The sequence below is a fragment of the Enhydra lutris genome, unplaced genomic scaffold (genome assembly GCF_002288905.1).
Source record: "Enhydra lutris kenyoni isolate GAN:26980312 unplaced genomic scaffold, ASM228890v2 scaffoldscaffold88, whole genome shotgun sequence".
NCBI lineage: Eukaryota > Metazoa > Chordata > Mammalia > Carnivora > Mustelidae > Enhydra > Enhydra lutris.
In genome coordinates, this window is record NW_019154172.1 from 2,886,049 (window position 1) to 2,907,367 (window position 21,319).

General features: G+C 46.6%; 1 protein-coding gene and 1 long non-coding RNA gene across 4 annotated transcripts; both read right to left on the reverse strand.

Annotated features, from left to right (window-relative positions):
* Positions 1-5: 5 nt before the first annotated feature.
* On the reverse strand, positions 6-13,644 carry LOC111161956. Of its 3 annotated transcripts, none has more exons than XR_002641548.1 (4): positions 13,395-13,644; positions 6,442-6,503; positions 196-281; positions 6-36 (listed from the first exon to the last, which is right to left on the reverse strand). It is a non-coding gene; the product is annotated as an uncharacterized LOC111161956 (long non-coding RNA). The 3 variants fall into 3 exon arrangements; XR_002641549.1 differs by lacking the exon at positions 13,395-13,644 and adding an exon at positions 13,280-13,388; XR_002641550.1 differs by lacking the exon at positions 6,442-6,503.
* A 1,715-nt stretch (positions 13,645-15,359) lies between these two features.
* On the reverse strand, positions 15,360-20,964 carry LOC111162035 (extracellular matrix protein 1). The gene is given in 11 exon segments (XM_022526207.1): positions 15,360-15,475; positions 15,478-15,664; positions 16,093-16,180; positions 16,349-16,569; positions 17,081-17,455; positions 17,720-18,042; positions 18,713-18,793; positions 18,890-18,970; positions 19,131-19,232; positions 19,313-19,375; positions 20,813-20,964. Coding segments are annotated over 11 exon segments (1,632 nt in total). The 5' UTR covers positions 20,883-20,964; the 3' UTR covers positions 15,360-15,434.
* Positions 20,965-21,319: the final 355 nt, after the last annotated feature.

The window sequence follows — 21,319 nt, forward strand, 5'->3', positions numbered from 1 at the left end:
GGGTCATGAGTTTAAGCCCCATATTGGGCATGGAGCCTACGTTAAAAAAAAAAAAAAGCAGGGGCAAAAGGATTAGAATGAAGGCATAAAAATATTGATATTTACAGAGAATGACTATGTGTGTAGAATATCCCAACAACTCCACATCTTTCCCTCTCATAGCCAACCCCAGGGTGCCGAAGTAACAGCTCTCACCTTGCAGTTCTTCACAAGCCAATTCTACTGACAGCACGTTCCACTGAGGGGGAGATAAAGGTCCTCAGGGGATGGGCAAGGTTTCTCTGAAAAAAAATGGAAGCTATGTCAAAAAGACAAGAAACGGTAAGTCTTCAGATTTAAAAAAAAAAAAAAAAGACTTTTTTTTAAGATTTTACTTATGTAAAATCTGTGATCTGTCAAAAAAAATCTTAAAAAAAAAAGATTTTATTTATTTATTTTATAGAGATCACAAGTAGGCAGAGAGGCAGGCAGAGAGAGAGAGAGGGGGAAGCAGGCTCCCCGTTGAGCAGAGAGCCCGATGTGGGGCTCGATCCCAGGACCATGAGATCATGACCTGAGCCGAAGACAGAGGCTTAATTCACTGAGCCACCCAGGTGCCCCGAGAATTTTTTTAAAAAATATTTTTATTTATTTATTTGACAGAGATCACAAGTAGGCAGAGAGGCAGGCAGAGAGAGAGAGAGGAGGAAGTAGGCTCCCCGCTGAGCAGAGAGCCCGATGTGGGGCTCGATCCCAGGACCCTGGGATCATGACCTGAGCTGAAGGCAGAAGCTTTAACTCACTGAGCCACCCAGGCGCCCCCCCTTTTTTCTTTTAAGATTTTATTTACTGGGCGCCTGGGTGGCTCAGCTGGTTAAAAACAACTGCCTTCAGCTCAGGTCATGATCCTGGAGTCCTAGGATCGAGTCCCGCATCGGGCTCCATGCTTGGCAGGAAGTCTGCTTCTCCCTCTGACTATCTCCCCTCTCATGCTCTCTTTGTCTCACTATCTCTCTCAAGTAAATAAATAAAATCTTAAAAAAAAAAAAAAGATCTTATTTATTTGACAGAGAGAGACCTAGCAAGAGAGGGAACACAAGCAGGGGGAATGGGAGGAGATGCAGGCTTCCTGCAGAGCGGGGAGCCTGATGCAGGGCTTGATCCCAGGACCCTGGGATCATGACCTGAGCCGAAGGCAGTCGCTTAACAACTGAGCCACCCAGGTGCCCCCAAAGAGAGAATCTTAAGCAGTGCAGCGCAGCATGCAGAGCAATGTGGGGCTTGATATCATGACCTGAGCCAAAATCAAGAGTTGGATGCATAACTACTGGGTATTTACTCCAAAGATACAAATGTAGTGATCTGAAGGGGCATGACCCCTCCAACCCTTGACCCCAATGTTTATAGCAGCAATGTCCACAATAGCCAAACTATGGAAAGAGCCTAGATGTCCATCAACAGATGAATGGATAAATAAGATGTAGTGTGTGTACACACACACACACACACACACACACACACACACACACACACAATGGAATATTATGCAGCCATCAAAAAGTGAAAACTTGCCATTTGCAATGACACGGATGGAACTAGAGGCTATTATGCTGAGCGAAATAAGTCAATTGGAGAAAGACAATTATCATATGATCTCCATGATATGAGGAATTTGAGAAACAAGACAAAGGATCATAAGGGAAGGGAGGGGAAAATGAAATAAGACAAGACCAGAGAGGGAGACAAACCATAAGAGACTCAATCTCAGGAAACAAACTGAGGTTTGCTGGAGTGGAGGAGGTTGGAAGGAATGGGGTGGCTGGGTGATAGACACTGGGGAGGGTATGTGTTGTGGTGAGCACTGTGAATCATGTAAGACTGATGAATCACAGACCTGTATCCCTGAAACAAATAACATATTATATGTTTAAAAAAAGAGAAAAAAAAAGGAGCTGGATACTTAACTGACTGAGCCACCCAGGTACCCTTTAGCCACTGAATTTACAGGAATTTGTTACAGCAGCCATAACAAATGAATACAGATAGAGTTAGTCTAAATTTTTTAAAAATTTTATTTATTTAACAGAGAGAGACAAAGAGAGTGTGAGAGCGAGCGAGCACAAGCAGGGGGAGTAGCAGAGGGAGAAGGAGAACCAGGCTCTCCACTGAGCAGGGAGCCTGATGTGGGGCTCAATCCCAGGACCCTGGGACCATGACCTGAGCCGAAGGCAGATGCCCAACCAACTAATAAGCCACCCAGGTGCCCCTTAGTCTAAATTAAAAAAAAAATATTTCTAAATTTATTTTAGAGGGACAGCACAGTGGGGAGGGGTAAGGGAAGAGGGAGAGAGTCGTAAGCAGACTCCACACTGAGCGTGGAGCCCAATGTGGGTCTTTATCTTACAACCCAGAGATCACAACCTGAGCTAAAACCAAGAGTCTGACCCGTAAACAACTGTGTCACCCAAGTGCCCCTCTAAATTTTTATTTAAATTTAATATTATACACACCATCTACTCAATAAAAATTTCCAGGCTTTCACAGCACTTTACCAAAGGTATTAGGAGAAACTAAACTACCACTGTCAAAGATATGAAGGATAGCAAATCATTCTGCGAAGGAGACCCAAGACCAGAGTATACCTGTGTTTAAGAGACAAATTCTAGGGGCAAACAGCAGGACTGGTTCCTTCTGGAGGCTCCAGGGAAGAATCTTTTGCTTGTTTCTTTCAATTTCTGGTTGCTGTTCACATCACTCCAAACTCAGCTTTGACAGTCAAATGCCTTTTCCCCTTTTGATGTCATATCTCACCCTGCCTCTTTTTTTTTTTTTTAGTGTTTTAAAAGATTTTATTTATTTATTTGATTGAAAGTGTGAGGGAGCACAAACAGGGGGAGCAGCGGGCAGAGAGAGAGGGAAAAGCAGACTCCCTGCTAGTGCTGGATCCCAGGACACTGAGATTATGACCTGAGCTGAAGGTAGATGCTTAACTGAGCCACCCAGATGCCCCACCCTGTCTCCTTCTTATGAGGACCTTTGTGATTTACATTCAGGGACTGTTCAGATAATCCAAAATAATCTCCCCATCTAAAAGTCCATACTTTTAATCACATTCTGCAAAGTCCCTTTTGCCATGTAAAGGTAACACTCACAGATTCCAGAAATTAGGACCTGGATATCTTTGGGGGCCATTCATCAGCTTACCACAGTACAAATATAGTACAATGTGAGTCACAAATACAAGTCACATTTATAATTCCAAATACCTTAGTAGTCATATTTTAAAAAGTCAAACATGGGGGGGGGTGCCTGGATGACTCAGCGGGTTAGGCCTCTGCCTTCGGCTCGGGTCATGATCTCAGGGTCCTGGGATAGAGCCCCACATTGGGCTCTCTGTTCAGCGGGGTGCCTGCTTCCCCCTCTCTCTGCCTACTTGTGATCTCTCTCTCTGTCAGATAAATAAATAAAATCTTAAAAGAAAAAGTCAAACATGGAATACTATCAAGCCATCAAAAACATTCATATTTTTGCAATGACATGGATGGAACTAGAGGGTAATTACAGTAAGCAAAATAAGTCAACCAAAGAAATACAATTATATGATCTCATTCATATGTGGAATTCAAGAAACAAAAGGGGATCATAGGAGAAGGGAAGGAAAAATAAAACAAGACAAAATCAGAGAAGGAGTGAAGCCATGAGAGACTCCTAATCATAGGAAACAAACTGAGGGTTGTTGGAGAGAAGGGGGGCTGAGGGATGGAGTAACTGGGTGATAGACATTAAGGAGAGCACATGATATAATTAGCACTGAGTGTTATATAAGATTGATGAATCACTGAACTCTACCTCTGAAGCCAATAACACATTATATGTTAATTAACAATTTAAATTTTTAAAAATAGAAAAATATTTAAAAAGTCAAACCCAAAGAATACAAAAACACTAATTCAAAAAGATATATGCACTCCTATGTTTACTCAACATTATTTATAATAACCAAATTATGAAAGTACCCCAAATGTCCATCAATAGATGAATGAGGGCTGCCTGGGTGGCTCAGTCAGTTAAGCCTGGGCCTTCAGCTCAGGTATGATCCCAGGGTCCTGGGATCAAGCCCTCCATCAGGCTCCCTGCTCAATGGGGAGCCTGCTTCTCCTTTTCTCTCTCCCTCTGCCTCTCCCTCTGCTTGTGCTTGCAGGCAGTCTCTCTCTCTCTAATAAATAAAATCTTAAAAAAAAGACTATTCTATAAAAAATAGATGAATGAATGTAAATGTATATGCACAGGTATGCACACGCAAACACACACGGGAATATTACTCAGCCATAAAAAAAGAATGGAATCTTGCCATATGCAACAACATGGATGTGTCTACAGAGTATAAAGCTAAGTGAAATAAATCAGAATCAGACAAATACCATGCAATTTCATTCATGTGGAATTTAGGAAACAAAACAAATGAACAAAGAAAAAAAAAGACAAACTAAAACTATACTCTTTCTTTAAAAATTTTTATTATGGGGGGGTGCAGAAGGAGAGAGAGTATCTTAAGCAGGCTCCACACTCAGCACAGAGCCCGACAAAGGGCTCCATCTCATAACCCTGAGATCATGACCTGAGCCAAAATCAAGAGCCAGACACCGAACTGACTAAGCCACCCAGGCATCCCCCAAAAAACCAACTGCTAACTATAGAGGATAAACTGATGGTTACCAAAGGGGAAGTGCATGGGAATGGATAAAATAGTATACTTATCATGATGAGCACGGAATCATATCGAGAATTGTTGAATCACTATATTGTACACCTGAAACTAATATAACACTTACATTAACTATCCTGGAATTAAAAAAAAAAATCAAATGAGACAGATGAGAATAATTTCAATAATCTACTTCATTTAAGACAATATACCCCAAATATCATTTCAACATGTAATCAATACAAAAATTATTAACAAGATATCTGAGATACATTGCGTTCTTTTTTTTCATGCAGAGTCTTTGCAATCTGGTGTTCCTTACACTTACAGGACTACGACAGTTGAAACCAGCCACATCTCAAGTACTCAATACCCACAGTGACTGGTGGCTACTTCATTGGACAGCATGGCCAGCTACTAAACTGGAAAGTCACGGAATAACCATTCAGAAAAAGATTACAACAATGTGGACTTTCAGTTTTTCACACTTACATAAAATACTTTGTACAGACTATTCTTAACGTTTGATACTGATCATTAAACAAGAGCCAAGACACTCTTTTTTTTTTTTCCAAGACACTCTTGAAAAAGAACTATGGGGGAGGACTGCCTTATAGATACCAAAATTTGTTACAAAGCTACAGACTGGGAGCGCCTGGGTGGCTCAGTTGGTTAAGTGTCTGGCTTCGGTTCAGGTCATGATCTCAGTGTTCTGATGTTGAGTCCTGAATGGGACTCTGCACTCAGTGGGAAGTCTGCTTCTCCCTCTCCCTCTGCCCCTTCCCCTGCTTATGCTCTCTCTCTCTCTCTCAAATAAAGTCTTTTTTTTTTTTTTTAAGATTTTGTTTATTTATTAGAGAGAGAGAGAGACTGTGAGCATAAGCAGGGGGAGCAGCAAAGGGAGAGGGAGAACCAGGCTCTCTGCTGAGGAGAGAGCCAGATGTGGGGCTTGATCCTAGGACCCTGGGATCATGACCTGAGCCCAAGGCAGATGCTCAACCCACTGAGCCACCCAGGCAGCCCTAAATAAATAAAGACTTAAAAAAAAGAAAAGCGGGGCGCCTGGGTGGCTCAGTGGGTTAAAGCCTCTGCCTTCGGCTCAGGTCATGATCCCAGGGTCCTGGGATCGAGCCCCACATCGGGCTCTCTGCTCGGCAGGGAGCCTGCTTCCTCCTCTCTCTCTCTGCCTGCCTCTCTGCCTACTTGTGATCTCTGTCTGTCAAATAAATAAAAATAAAATCTTTAAAAAAAAAAAAAAGAAAAAAAAAAAAGAAAAGCTACAGACTGTGGGGAAACCTGGGGTGGCTCAGTCAGTTAAGCATCCAACCCTTGATCTCAGCGCAGATTTTGATCTAAGAGTGGTGAGTTCAAGTCCTGAATTGGGCTCTACGCTGGGCACAGAGCCTACTTAAGGACTGAGCCACCCAGGTGCCCCGGAGCCTACTTAAAAACAAGAAAGAAAAAATGGAAAAAGCACTAAACATAATGACAATTACATTCAATTTAAAAACATTTTATCACCAAAGACACTGTTAAGAGAGTGAAGAAGCAAAATATTTCCAATATATTACCTGTCAAAGAGTTCGTATCTGGAAGAACTACAAATCAATATGGAAAAGTCTAACAGAAAAAATATGCAAGAGACTTGAGAAGACATCTCACAGAGGATATCCAAATGGCCAATCAACACATAAAAAGTGTTTAACCTCATTTATAGATATGGAAATGCAAATTAAACCCAATACAAACAAACTCACCAGAATAGCTAAATACACAACCTTAAGAGTTGGTAAGAATGTGTAACAGGAACTCTCAAACCCTGCGGATAGGAATAAAAATTAGTATAACCACTTTGGCATTATCTAGTTAGGCTGAGGAGACTCTGACACAGTCATCCAACTCCTAGCTCCCCTGTACACCCAAGAGAAATGCACACATTTTTTTTAATTTTAGCATATTTGAAACAGCCTAAAATTGTAAACAAGCCAAATATCCATCAACAATAATACAGATAATTGTGGTATATTTCTAAAACGGAATTCTATGAAAATTAATGAACTATGGTATATGGAAAAATGTGAATGCAAGCTTAAAAAGCCAGACATACCAAAAATATGATCTAATTCCATTCTTATTTTTTTTAAGTTTTTTTTTTTTTTTTTTTTTTTTTTTAATTGACAAAGAGAGAGCACAAGCAGGCAGAGAGCCAGGCAGAGAGAGGCGGAAGCAGGCTCCCTGCTAAGCAGAGAGCCCAACACGGGGCTTGTTCCCAGGACCCTGAGATCATGACCTGAGCCGAAGGCAGAGGCTTAACCCACTGAGCAACCCAGGCGCCCCTCCATTCTTTTTTTTTTTTTTTTTAAGATTTTATTTATTTGACAGAGAGAGAGCACAAGTAGGCAGAGTGGCAGGAAGAGGGAGGAGAAGAAGCAGGCTCCTCACTGAGCAGGCAGCCAGATGTGGAGCTGGATCCCAGGAGGCTGGGATCATGACATGAGCTGAAGGCAGACACTTAATTGAGTGAGCCACCCAGGCGCCCCTCTAATTCCATTCTTATGAAGTCCCAAAATGGGTAAAATTAAGTGACTGTGCATTCTTCCTAACAGCAAAAATGTGGAAACATTCCGAACATCTATCAACAGATGAATGGATAAAGAAAATGTGGCATATCCATACAACAGAATATTATTCAGCCATAAAAAGAAATGAAGCTCTGCTACATGCTTTAACATGGATGAACCTTGAAAACATTATGTTAAAAGAAATAAGCAAGACACAGAAGTACTTCCAATTTTTAAAAAAGATTTTATTTATTTATTTGACACAGAGAGAGATCACAAGTAGGCAGAGAGGCAGGCAGAGAGAGAGAGGGAAGCAGGCTCCCCACTGAGGAGAGAGCCCGATGCAGGATTCGATCCCAGGACCCCGAGATCATGACCTGAACCAAAGGCAGAGGCTTAACCCACTGAGCCACCAGGCACCCCAGAAATAATTCCATTATTGAAGTACTTGCGTGAGGTTACTAAAATAAGCAAAGTCATAGAGACAGAAAGAGGATGAGAAGTTACTAGGGGCAGGGAGGAGGTGGCCAATAAAGCTTAAAAAAAAAAACAACAACAACAAAAACCTAAATGATTGCTACATTTGTGGTGAGCACAGCACAAGGTATAAACTTGTCAAATCACTGTGCCATACACCTGAAACTATGCAACAGTGTGTGTCAACTCTATTAAAAAATATTTTTTTGGGGGGCACCTGGGTGGCTCGGTGGGTTAAAGCCTCTTCCTTCAGCTCAGGTCATGATCCCAGGGTCCTGGGATCGAGTCCCGCATCGGGCTCTCTGCTTAGCAGGAAGCCTGCTTCCTCCTCCCTCTCTGCCTGCTTGTGATCTCTATCAAATAAATAAATAAAATCTTTAAAAAAAAAAATTCTCTCTCTCCCTTTCCCCCTCCACTCTTACAAAAAAAAAAAAAAAAAAATTTTTTTTAAATGCCAAATGTTTGTTAAAAAACAAAAACCCAAACCAAAAAAACCCAAAAGGGTGCCTGGGTGGCTCAGTCCGTTAAGTGTCTGCCTTCAGCTCAAGTAATGATCCCAGGGTCCTGGGATCTAGCCCTGTGTAGTGCTCCCAGCTCAGTGCAGAGTCTGCTTCTCCCTCTCCCTCTGCCTGCCACTCCCCCTGCTTGTACTCTCTCTGTGAAATAAATAAATAAAATCTTTAAAAAAAAAAAAAACAACAACCAAAAAACCCTAAATCACTGTTTTTAGGATTCATATTTAGGTGGCAAAAATATAAAGAAAAAGCAAGGGGTGCCTGGGTGGCTCGGTGGGTTAAGTCTCTGCCTTCGGGTCAGGTCATGATCTCGGGGTCCTGGAACTGAGCCCCACATCGGGCTCTCTGATAAGCGGGGAGCCTGCTTCCCCCTCTCTCTCTGCCTGACTCTCTGCCTACTTGTGATTGATCTCTCTCTCTCTGTCAGGTAGATAAATAAAATCTTAGGAAGGAAGGAAGGAAGGAAGGAAGGAAGGAAGGAAGGAGAAAGCAAGTAAATGATTACAATAAATATGATGACAGGAGAGTCGTTCTTTTACAGGGGTGAGGAGCTTGAACAGAAAACAGAACTCTGGAGGGCTTTTGGGTGCTGGCAGTGTCCATGTCCTTAACCTAGGTGGTTGCTGCAAGGAGTTTCACTTTATAATCACCCATTGAACTGCACATTTATTTTCAGTACAATTTTTAAATGTGTGTTATTTTACACAATGCTTTTTTTTAAATTTAAAATTCAGCAAGAACAAGGTATTAGGGGATTGGAAGATGGCTTGTTTAGTAGGCAAGAGATGTCTTGCCACAGAGGTACAGAGCTTACCTGTTTTACAGAGAGGGGAACAGAGTTCCATTCAGAAAACAGCATGCCAAAGGCCCCCCAAGTACAAAAGAACATGGTGAACCTGAGGAACTGAAAGGTAAGCAGCCGAGTTCTGAGGGGGCCTTCAGAATAAGAGGGAAGAGGTACATGTGATTAAGTCTGAGGACTGCAGAGGCCAGATGGTGGAAGGTTGGACAGCCAAATGGTGGTGTGTCAGACACTGTTGTAAGGGAACAGTGGGATATCACTGAGATACATATACATGTATTTTAGAGAGTGAGAGAAACGGGGAAGGGGTAGAGGGAGAGGGAGAGAATCTGAAGCAGGCTCCATGCCCAGTGTGTAGCCCTATGCAGATCTTGATCCCAGGACTCTGAGATCAGGACCTGAGCTGATACCTAGAGTGAACACTTAACCGACTAAGGCACTCAGGAGCCCTATCACAGAGATATTTTAAAGCAGTGAAGTGACCTGATCACACCAGTTAGCAGGTCATTCTGTGGAGAATGCACTGGATAGCACCAGGAGACCATTTAGGAAGCCACTTTAATAATCGTGAGGGTTGGGGCGACTGGGTGGCTCAGTGGGTTCAGCCTCTGCCTTTGGCTTAGGTCATGATCTCAGGGTCCTGGGATTGAGCCCTGCATCAGGGCTCTCTGCTCAGGAGGAGCCTGCTTCCCCCTCTCTGCCTGCCTCTCTGCCTACTTGTGATCTCTCTGTCAAATAAATAAATAAAATCTTTAAGAAAAAATAATCGTGACAGTTGGTGGAAGCTTAGTGAAGGCACTGGAGAGGTGAGGAATACAATGTCCTTGGGCCTTGTGTTCATTTCACAACTCTGTTTAACTGTATGTAGCACTATCTCCCCATTTTTTTATGAAGTTAAAAATATCGGGGCGCCTGGGTAGCTCAGTGGGCCACCCCATCGGGGCTCTCTGCTCAGCAGGGAGCCTGCTTCCCTTCCTCTCTGCCTGCCTCTCTGCCTACTGTGATCTCTGTCAAATAAATAAACAAAATCTTAAAAAAAGAATCTTAATGTTATACTGTATATCCTATGACATACTGTACCCTACCATATAAACTTGTATATACATTTTAGGTACAGAGTTATGAACACAAGACTACGGCCACTGTATTTTCTGAGTGGTTTACCGGATTTTCAAAGGTTATGTTGACTATGTAACTTTTGTCTTAAGTACTGTCTTCAGAACCTAACCGTGGTGTAAGGGACAACTCCACTGTTGATGGATTTAAGAGGTATTTAGTAGATTTGGTGACTGACTGGAATAGAAGGAAGGAGGAAATTGAAGAATGATATTCCCAGATCTCTTGCCTAAACAACTGGGGCCCACTGGGGCAGAAACAGTTGGAGGGTAGAGATGATCACTTATTTTTCTCAATATTTTATGAAAAATTTCAAAAATGCAGAGAAGTTATCAGATTGTAGTGAACATCCATATACCTACTGCCTAGGTTCTACAACTCACTCACTGTTCTAACTTCTTTCTCATATCTTCCCACATACCCAGAGGAGTTCTAAGCTGAAATCTGTTGTACCTAAGAGATTTCCAAGTGTCATATCTAGTAAGCTACTGGTCTATAGAACAGAAGTACATTTATTTTTTATTTTTTTTTAAAGATTTTATTTATTTATTTGTCAGAGACAGAGGGAGAGAGAGTGAGCGAACACAGGCAGAGAGGCAGGCAGAGGCAGAGAGAGAAGCAGGTTCCCTGCTGAGCAAGGAGCCCGATGTGGGACTCAATCCCAGGACCCTGGGATCATGACCTGAGCGGAAGGCAGCCGCTTAACCAACTGAGACACCCAGGCATCCCCTGAACAGAAGTACATTTAAAGAGCAAGCTGCACATGTGGCCTCCTCTTCCTCACCTCCCATTCATACTCAATTCCCTAGAATCGGGCTTTTAAAAAAAAGTTTATTTTTAAATAATCTCTACACCTAACAACCCTGAGATCAAGAGTCACATGCTCTTCCAACTGAGCCAGCCAGGTGCCCCTAGAATGTGGCTCTTTTTTTTTTTTTTTTTTTAAGATTTTATTTGTTTATTTATTTGAGAGAGAGCGAGCGAGCTCAAGTCGGGGAGAAGGGGAGAGGGGTGGAGGGCAAAGGGAGATTGAGAGGGACAAGCAAACTCCCCGCTGAGCAGGAAGCCTAACAATGGGGCTTGATCCCAGGACCTGAAATCATGGCCCGAGTCAAAGTTAGATGCCCAACTGGCTGAGCCACCCAGGTACCCCTAGAATGTGTTTTGTTTTGTTTTTAAGATTTTATTTATTTATTTGACAGAGAGGGAGAAAGCACCAACAGGGGGAGGGGCAAAGGGAGAAGCAGGCTCTCTCCTGAGCAGAGAGCCCAATACGGGGCTTGATCCTAGGACGCTGATATCATGACCTGAGCTGAAGGCAGACGCTTAACCGACTGAGCCTCCCAGGCACCCCTAGAATGTGGTTTTAACATCTTCCTTCTGAAGGTGCTTTTAAAAAAAAATTTTTTTTTAAGATTTTATTTATTTATTTGACAGACAGAGATCACAAGCAGGCAGAAAGGCAGGCAGGGGGTGGGGGAGAAGTAAGTCCCTGCTGAGCAGAGAGCCCAATGAAGGGCTCGATCCCAGGAGCCTGAGATCATGACCCGAGCCGAAGGCAGAGGCTCAACCCACTGGGCCACCCAGGCGCCCCCTGAAGGTGTTTTCACTAAGACACTGATTACTTTAGACTCCAAAACTGAACTCGTTATCATCCTCCTGTAAAACCTGTTCCTCCTTCTGTACCTTCTACATTACAGGTACCCAATCCTCAAGTTTGGGAGTCATTTTAAGATATCTCCGGCAGCAAGCAGGGTTTGTCAGTCCCATCTCTTAAATATCTTTTTTTTTTTTTTTAAGATTTTATTTATTTATTTGACAGAGAGAAAGAGAGAGAGAACAAGCAGGTGGAGTAGCAGGCAGAAAGAGAGGGAGAAGCAGGCTCCCTGCTGAGCAAGAAGCTGGATGCGGGACTTCATCCCAGGACCCTGGGGGATCATAACCTAAGCCAAAGGCAGTCACTTAAGCAACTGAGCTACCCTGGTGCCCCTCTTAAATATCTTTAAAAGATATCCTCTCCGTCTTCATTCCCTGTACCATTAAAGTTCTGGATCTCAAAATTTTATTGCTATCAAAGAACTACAATTTCAACCTCTGAACTGGTCCCCATCTCTATTCTTTCTCTGGCATATCTAGTCATGTCTAGCATATCTAGATATCTAGTCATGTCTGGCATATCTAGATATGTCTATCCAACTAATTTAGTTTTTTTTAAAAGTCTGTTCACTGGGGCACCTGCGTGGCTCATTTAGTTGACCAGCCAACTCTCCATCTCAGCTCAGATCTCGATCTCAGGGTTGTAAGTTCAACCCTTGCACTGGGCTCTAAGCTGGGTGTGGAGCCTATTTAAAATAAAATAAAAAAGTCTGTAACGTCACTTTTCATTTACAATCTTTTTTTCAAATTTAAATTCAATTAGCCAACTTATAATACATCATTAATTTTATTAACAATCTTTTACAGGTGCTTATACCCAGGTTGCGCGACTTCCATAGCTTCAAGATCTGCCAGAAAGCATGACTAAGCCTAAATTTACCACCTCACGCCTAGTTACTCACCCACACCATTTTTACTACTTATTAGCACTTCAAATATACCAACCACACTTTTTGAAACTTATTGCCTCCTCCACAAAGACTTCCCTGAAAGCTAGGCTAGGTGGCTCCCACAGAATCCTAAGAATTTATCTATCATTAGACATACAAGTCTCCACAGATATAAAAATCTTTGGGGTCGGTGCTTTAGTCTTCTTTATGGCCAGAATACTTAGACTCATTACCTAAGAATACTCTGCCTAACACAAAACACTCTATTTTAGGGGAACTCTGCATATATCCAGTATTTTGTACACTCTCCCTTTTCGTTCTTGCAAAATCCTACTCAAGCTCCGATTCCTTCCTGAAGCTTCCCGGGTCCCTCCAAGTACTTAAGGGGCTCTGGCTCCTTTATCCCCTGCGCCCGAGCTTAATAAATTGTATCTTAATATTTTTATCTGTACAACTAACTGCCGTAAATGTTAACACCCCTCTTTTCCTGGTACGTAACAGCACTCCTCAATACACGGCCAACTACCCTGATTCCTAGAGAGAATGACTTCTTTTAACTCTCACCTCACGATGCTTACCACGTATTTAGCACCTGAGCGTCTTTCATTATCGCGGCTGACTATCGCTGTCCCGGGCCCCTCCTGGTCCACTCCTCAGACCGTAACCTTCTAGCGGCTGGGAGGGCGGTCCTACCTTTCTGACTGCCCCACCAGCACTTGGAGGCGCTGCGCGTTGCAAATGCAGCCGTAAAGCATTTCCGGGAAGCTCCTGAAGGGACAGAGCCCTGTAGAGATGTCCCTGCGGCGTATCCGCCCGCCCTTCCTTGAGTCACTGCTCCGCCTTCTCCCCGCCTGCTCAAGTCCAGCCCCGGGCTCCGTGGCAGGCACACGTGAGCGGTGAGGGGAAGAGTGGGCCTGGCCTCTCCCTGCCTTGTCCCGGGGTCCCAGGGGCCGCCGGAGGATCGCGAGACCGACGCCCGACGCCCGCGCAGGCGCAATAATGCTCTCGGAGCATGTGACCCCCAGCGCAAGGCCGCAGTGGCCGGCACAGGGGCGGTACCCACGCGGCTCTCCTGCGCGCTTTGAACCCGGTGCTGATAGACAGTCAAAGGATTGGCTAAGACGCAGCGTGCTTAGAAACAGCCATCCTGCGGAGGATGCGTAAGAAAATAATAGACCTGGGAGAGGGAAGTGTTAGGTGTCTTTTGGGAGCTGCCGGATTTCAGCTTGTTTCTAGTGGGTCAGGACGGTAGTCCGTGCCTCCTCCTCCGCCGTAGCTGGGGCCAGGGAAGTCCCGCTTTTTGGAGACTTGTCCTGGCGACAGAATCACAGAGGACTTGTCCTCACGAGTCTTCATTTCGATTCTTTCGGCTCCGGTTTCTTGGGCAGCCTCTAAGGGCTGAAGGGTCTTGGCACCCTGTGGTCCAACCCCCTCCCCTCAGGCATGGACGCGATACTCTCCAAACTGGACTTCCAGGTTCCTACTTGTCTGTCTACAGACAGGCAGGTTGGAAAACGCAAATCTGAACACCACCTCTGCTTGAGGCTGCCATTGTCTTCGTGGGAAGAGGCACCAGAATCCACTTTATTAAGCCCTTGCGGATGAGGCATTCGTAGGGACCTCCTGCTTACCATTCCAGCTACATCTCCAAAGGAGACCACCACAGCCTTAGGCCCTCTCAGCCTTTGTGTTTCTCTGCCAGAACCATCCTGCCTGGGTTGTACCTACCCGTTGCACCTTTTGTTTCTCCTGGAGGAGCTCTTACCTCAACCCCACAGAAGCTTTCCCAGTGTACTCATGTTGCCCTCAAACCTACTCCCACTTCCGACCGCCTTATCTGGCACCAGGAGAATATTGGCAATCTGGCAGCCCCATGCAATGCAACACCACTTATCACACCTGCTATGCTCCTGGGATATGAGCAGCTTGACAGAAGGGGTGCATGCTTTCTGGATGTGTATCCCCTGGTCTAGCATATAGCACACTGTAAGTGTTCAGTAAATGGATAGTTAGGAATCAAGGTGTGGACTCCAAGGATCAAAAGTGAAAATTTAAAAATGTCAGGGTAGGGAGTGCCTGGGTGGCTCAGTCAGTTAAGTGTGGGGCTCTTTTTTTCAGCTAAGGTCATGATCTTAGGGTTGTGAGATACAGCCCATCAGGCTCTGTCTTCAGAGCAGAGCCTGCTTAAGATTCTTTCTCTCCCACCCCTCCCCCCAAAAAAGTAAAACTAAATTAAAATTAAAATATTAGGCTGGGCTGTGGTATTTTGGGGCTTACCAAAGACACGAAACCATATATATATATGGTGTATATATATATATATATATGTATATATATATGGTATATATATATGGTATATACACCATATATATATATGGTTTCGTGTCTTTGGTATATATACATATAATTTTTTGCCTTTCAATGATAGCTAGCTAACAAGGTGACACTCCTTTTCAAATATATGAATAAATTCAAGATGACAAATAATGAAGTTAAGACATTTAGTTATGGTACCATCATAGCCTGTGGAATAGTTCTGCTGAGTCACAAGGGGCAGGGCAGTGGGCCTCAGAGGCCAGTCCCTGAAGAAAATCCAAGCAGGCTTAGGAGGGTGTATTTGTATGTGAGATGCTAAAGACAATGAGGATGCCAAATCCAAGAGGTGTTTACTGTAATGAGTGCTCAAGGAGGGTGGGGTTCCCCCAATCTGATCCTCCAAGGCTCTGGGGTGACTCACTCTTCCTTGGGCTCTGGGGTGGGGCTGATACTTCTTCTCCGAGTTGGCCCTGCTTGCCCTGGCCCTTGTCATCCCCACTGTCTCCAGCCACTAGAGCCACATTCCTCAGATAGTAAGTGTTGAAGCAGTTGGTCTGTTCATCTCCAGGATTCAGGTTACAGCAGAGGGCAGAGTCTCGCCAGAAATTATGTCGGGGACCACACAGATCCTCAATGAAGGCCAACTTCTGAAGGAGAAAAGTAAAGCAGAGATGATGGGGAGAGGAGTGTTTAAGGTCAAGCATCGATACTTGGTTGTTCAAAGTCCCCTTCCCTCCGCTTCTACTGCTGTCTCCCTAGGTCCCCTACTGGGGCCCAGAGAAAGTTCAAGCCTGGCTTCCACAGTTAGATTTTTTGTAACAGACATGTGCCCATATGGAAATGCCTGAAGCCTGAGGCCCAGAAAAGACATAATAAGAACTCAGAAGTGGGGAGCAGATCAGGTAAGGAATGAAGACTTTGGGAATCAAGAAAAAAGATCTTCCCCACTCATCCTCTTTATTTCTGTGGTCAGGTCTGAGATACTAAAGAGAAGGGATAGCCAGCAGTTCTAGCTCTCTCTCCCCCCTCCCCTGCTTTTCTTGGGAGACTATGACCTCCTGCTGCCCCCACTTACCTCCTCCTCAGCACAGCAGGCCTGCTCTGGAAACGGCAGGTCACAGCAGTGGGCAGTCATGTTCCGGATCAGCCCAGGAATTTGTTTACTATGTTGGTGGGAAAGGGGAGAGGGTCAGGGTCTTTAGGCATCCCTAGGCTTCAAAATGGTGCTCAGAGACCATGGTTTTGTTCTTATCAATAGTGCCCCACAGGGTACCCCAGGAGGGAGGTTTTGGGGAAGGGAAGAGAGTTGAGGAAGGACTTGCAAGACTCACTGCTTGCTGAGAACTCTTCCATTTCCGCAGAGATGGCCCATGAGGTTGGGGGTAACTCGGCTGAGGTCTAGGGTCAAGATGTCCCGGTCATAGTTGGGGTAGGGAGCCCGATGGGCAAAGCACTCATCACGGGCAGGGCTAGGAGGGTAGTGGCAACACAAGTGGTGGTGGGTCTTGACAGACTGTTCCTGATCACAGTATCCATCAAGGGCATCCTCCCACTGTGGGCCAGAGAGAGGGAAGTCAGAAGCCTGGACACTTGGCCCCTTCTCTTCTGACCCTCTGCTTCCCTTACTGCCCTATGTTATGAGATGAGGGACCCGGCCACAGGTGCCAAAAGGGAAGGGTAAGGAACCAGAGGACAAGGACTGATAAGTGTGGATGTATAATGCTGGGAAGGTGGAAGGATGGAAGCACAAATGAGGCTTGGAGCTGGCCACAGGACATAGGCTGGAGTAGACGAAGGGGTCAGATAAGGCCAGAGCTGCAAGGATGGATGGCACATGGGTGCATGTGTGGGATCATGGGTAGACCAGGCCAGAAGTGCAGGATGAAGGCTCAAGATGAACAGATGCAAATGACGAATACAATGGATCGATGGACACTTGCAAGCAGATGAACGGGCAGACGTGCTCACATTGGGGAGGTGCATGGATGAACGGATCAGCAGGACCAGAGGTCGGAGATGGGCGGGCGGGCAGACAGGCTCTTGGGACCGGGACGCCCACTTACGGCCTTCCATGTACAGGTGTGGTTGTTCCCCTGCCGGCAGCAGCGCTGGAACTCCCCCTCTAGCCAGGTCAATGCCTGCAGCTGTCTTTGGATGGGGTCAGTAGCTGGGAGGTTGCGTGGCACAGAACGGAAGCGTCTTAGGTGGCAGATGTTCTTGACATTGTCCAGTGTGGGTACCCCAGGGGGGAAAGGCAGCTCGGGGCCCGAGGAGATACCAGGCTGGTGGCTGGGGCAGGCCCGGAGCTGGTAGTGTGGCCGGGGAGCTTCCTCCTGGAAGCAGGAGAATCGAGCCTCCCCCTGCTGTTTGCAGCACCAGTGGGGTCGGGTCTTGACCGAGAACTCGGCCTCACAGAATCGGGTCATTGCGTCCTCCCACTAGAGCAAGAGGGATGGATCAGCCCAGCAGCCCATTGTCCACATTCCTGTCTTCCTCCCAGGCTCCAGAAAAGGACCCTGGGCAGGTAGATAAGAAAGAAGCAGAGGCTGTCTTCTGCCCTCCCAGCACACTGCGGAGGCACAAGGTAGGGCCAAGAAAAAGGTCCTGAGTTTCCTACATACCCAGGCCTAGAAGTTCTTCAAACATACACATACTGCCTGGAGGTTAAAGGACACCCCTGGCATCAAGAGCCCAAAGCTTACCACGAGTTTTGCACAGTCCAAGCGGTTTGTGTGGTTGTGACAGCGGCAGCAGCGGGAATATCCAGTCTCCAGCAAATTGAGGGTCTCACCCTGGCGTGTAAGGTGGGAGAAGCCAGACTGTGGCAGGTTCCAAGGGCCATACACCACATGCTGACGATTAGGAAGGCAGATCTGGTCCAAATTGTCTGGAGAAGGCCGCCCAGGGGGGAAGCCATCCAGCCGGTGGCCCCAGCCCCCTCGGGATCGGCCCTGCTGGCAGTGCAGGGCTGGATTCCAAGACTCAGGCTCAGGGGGCCTACGATCCATGAAAGGAGCTGGCTTTTCTAGAATGGAGAAAACAGAGTGTAAAGGGGAATGAGTGGAGGGACACAGAAAGTCTGGATGAGCTGAGAGGACTGAAAAAACTTGGGGTTAAGGAGAAAAGGTTGGGAGGATAGGGGATAGAAATGAACTTGTGGTTTTTGCCTTCAGAATGACTGATGGAAAGGAAAGAAAACCGGGGCATGAAAGGATTCCCCTTTATAGCCCCACAAACCAGGCCTGTTCCCTGTGCTGCTTCCCACGGCTCAGGCTCCCTGCCTCCGTCCCCAGTGTCCTGAGCACTAAAGCAGAGGAATGGACAGACCAGAGCTGTCACTCACCCTCTCTCTGCTTAGATGGGAAGGTCATTTCCTCCTGATGTAGGAAAGATGGTTCTACTGGGATAGAAGGAGATGTGTAAGCAGAAACCATGGGATGGGCTAGAAGAGGGGGACCTGGCCAAATGCCACTCATAAAGAGGAAGTCAGTACAGAAGCAAGTGAAAATAAATGCTACTTTTATGCCATTTAATCTCATAACTTTATAAAACAGGTCTTATTTCCCCATTTTTATAGATGAGGAAACTAAGGCTTAGAGGGACAACTCACCCGAAGTTACATAGCTAGCGAGTGGCAGAGCCCCAAAGCCCACGCTCATCAGGCAGGAGGGTGATGAGGAGAGGGAGTCACTTACTTTCCTTCTGCTCAACAGGGTTCTGGGGAGGGGGCAGCTCCTCTTGGAGGGGGATGGCTTCCTGAGGGAAATGGGGGTCCACTACAAGACAGGAGTGAGGGCACAAAGAAGCAAAGATCAGACTGACGTCAGCAAGATTGTAGTGGGCTGGTGGTGAGGAAATGGGCGATCGCTCACCTTTGTTTTCCACAGGGAGTTGGGGAGGAGGCAACTCCTCCTCTTGGACAGGGATGGCTTCCAGAGAGCGAGGGGGCTGCACTACAGAAGGGAGGGGGGTATGTGAGCAGACCACCCGTGCTCCCAGCCAGGGCAAGAAATGGCCAGGGCCTTCCCACTCCATCCCATGTGAGGAATGGGAAGTAAATAAAGCCAGACTAGAAACCTGGAGGGGCAACAGAAGGGTGCATGGTGGACTTACCTTCACCCTGTCCCTCAAAGTCAGAGCCATGCTGATGGGTGTCAGGGTGGTCCATGGGGAGGGCTTGGGTCCCGGGTGGGGAGGGGGGTGCTGCATAGCCAACTAGAGGTTAAGAGGGGAGATGGTCAGAGCTGACAGTTTCTCCTAGCCCCCCATTTCTTGCTGCTCCCCCAAACTCCTACCTTCTTGAATGTGGTAGGTGAGGGGCTCTGGGCCCACCTCCCTCTGCCCTGGAGACTTGGAGCCTGGCAGATGAAAGGTGAGTCAGAGGTGGCTTGAGGAGTCCATTCTTGTTCCCAAGCATAGAATGTGGGGGCAGTAGATGTCAAGAGCATAGGCAAGATGAGCAAGATGCCAGAAGCCCCTCTGTATTGCTCCTGTCCCGTTCCCTAATGAATACCCCCCCCCAGTCTAAACCCACCTAGGTGTGCCAGTTGGGTTCTGAGAAAGCCATGCTATTCTGTCAGCCTCACCTCCACCAGGCTCAAAGCCTTGGGACTTGAGTCCAGGCCTGAAGGGAATGTGACAGATGGGACTGGGAGCACTGGGGAGTGAGATGGTGGAGGCCCTAATCTCCTGTCAGTGTCTCTCCCTCAGGGCTTCTGGGCTCTTCCTTTCAGTCTCTCAGCCAGGATGCCTCTCTAGTTTCCAGAGGAGCAAGTCTGGACATTGAACTGGTTGGGGCTTCAGCTGCTCACCAACTCTAGGCCATTTAAATATCTGCGGGCCTTCTGAGAAACCCACCTCAAACTTTAAGTGCCTCCCCTTTAGCTGGTCCCAGATCCTCCTCAGCTTAGGTCTCAATTTAGGACCCAGGGACTGGGATGATTTAGGATTCCTGAGGCAAATTGCCCCACAGCCACAGGGAAAAGTTTCGCCTGGAGCTGATCTGCAATCACAGAAGACGAGCACCTAGGCGGGACAATGACATAGGCCTTAGGGAGACCAGATCTCAACAGTTGTTTCCCTTGGTAGCATTTTGTCCAGCATCCAGCAGATGTGTATGTGCTAGATAGAGTCACTGGGCCTGGTCCCCTGTGGATGGACATCCTCTCAACTCCTCCTAACCGGGAGAGGAGTTGGTCAAGGCTCTTTGGGTCAGCAATTCATTTTTTTTTTTTTAAAGATTTTATTTATTTATTTATTTGACAGGCAGAGATCACAAGCAGGCAGAGGCAGGCAGAGAGAGAGAGGGAAGCAGGCTCCCTGCTGAGTAGAGAACCTGATGCGGGACTCGATCCCAGGACCCTGAGATCATGACCCGAGCCGAAGGCAGCGGCTTAACCCACTGAGCCACCCAGGTGCCCAGTAATTCAGTTTTGACCAGCCTGGAGGCCCCATTCTTTCTCTCTCCCCTGCTGGATAGGCCCCATATATATATTTTCCTGAGGCAGGAACCCCTCATTCTGGGAATCCACCCATCCTCTGAAGAGTTGTCCATTTGACTCCCAATTTCCTGTCTCCTGGCAGCAATCTCTAGGAACCCCTCTCCTGTGCACCTGCTCCCCCTCCCAGTTTAAAAGCTCCAGTGCCCAGCCCCCCCTTGGATCTGCTCAGAAATGCAAGGCCAAGTATGCAATCACCCTACTGGCAATGAGCCATGTAGAGGATGGCTGGCCCCCAGCCCCGGGCCCACACTGGTCAGGGCCTCTGCCCAAGCGCTGGCTCCAACCCCAACTCACCTCCCTCAGAGGCTACAGAAGTAACAGCCAGACAGGCCAAGACCAAGGCTGCTCTGGACATGGTCCCCATCCTGGGGCAAAGACTTGTCGGTGGCACCCAGCAGGTGGGTCGTCCTAGGCAGATCTGGGTTTGAAGGGCTGGGCTGCTGGGAGCCTGCTTCTCCGGCTGTTGTGAACCTCAGGGCTGGTTCCTTCTCCTTTTATATGGCTATCTGGGGATAACTCCCTCCCTCCTATTTCCTGCCATGACTCAGTCCCAGCTGCTCCTCCTCTGGTGGCCACTCCTCCCAAATTCACCCTGAGGTCTCCTAAGAGGACTGAGGAGAACAAGGCTGAGAAGAGGAAAGCGTTCTTATGATTCCCAGAGAAATGGATTCTGAGATTCATCGAGTAAGAGATGTTGAGACCTGAGGCACCTGGTGGCTCAGTCAGTTAAGCACCTGCCTTTGGCTCAGGTCATGATCTCCTGGGTCCTGGGACAGAGCCCCATGTTGGGCTCCTTGCTCA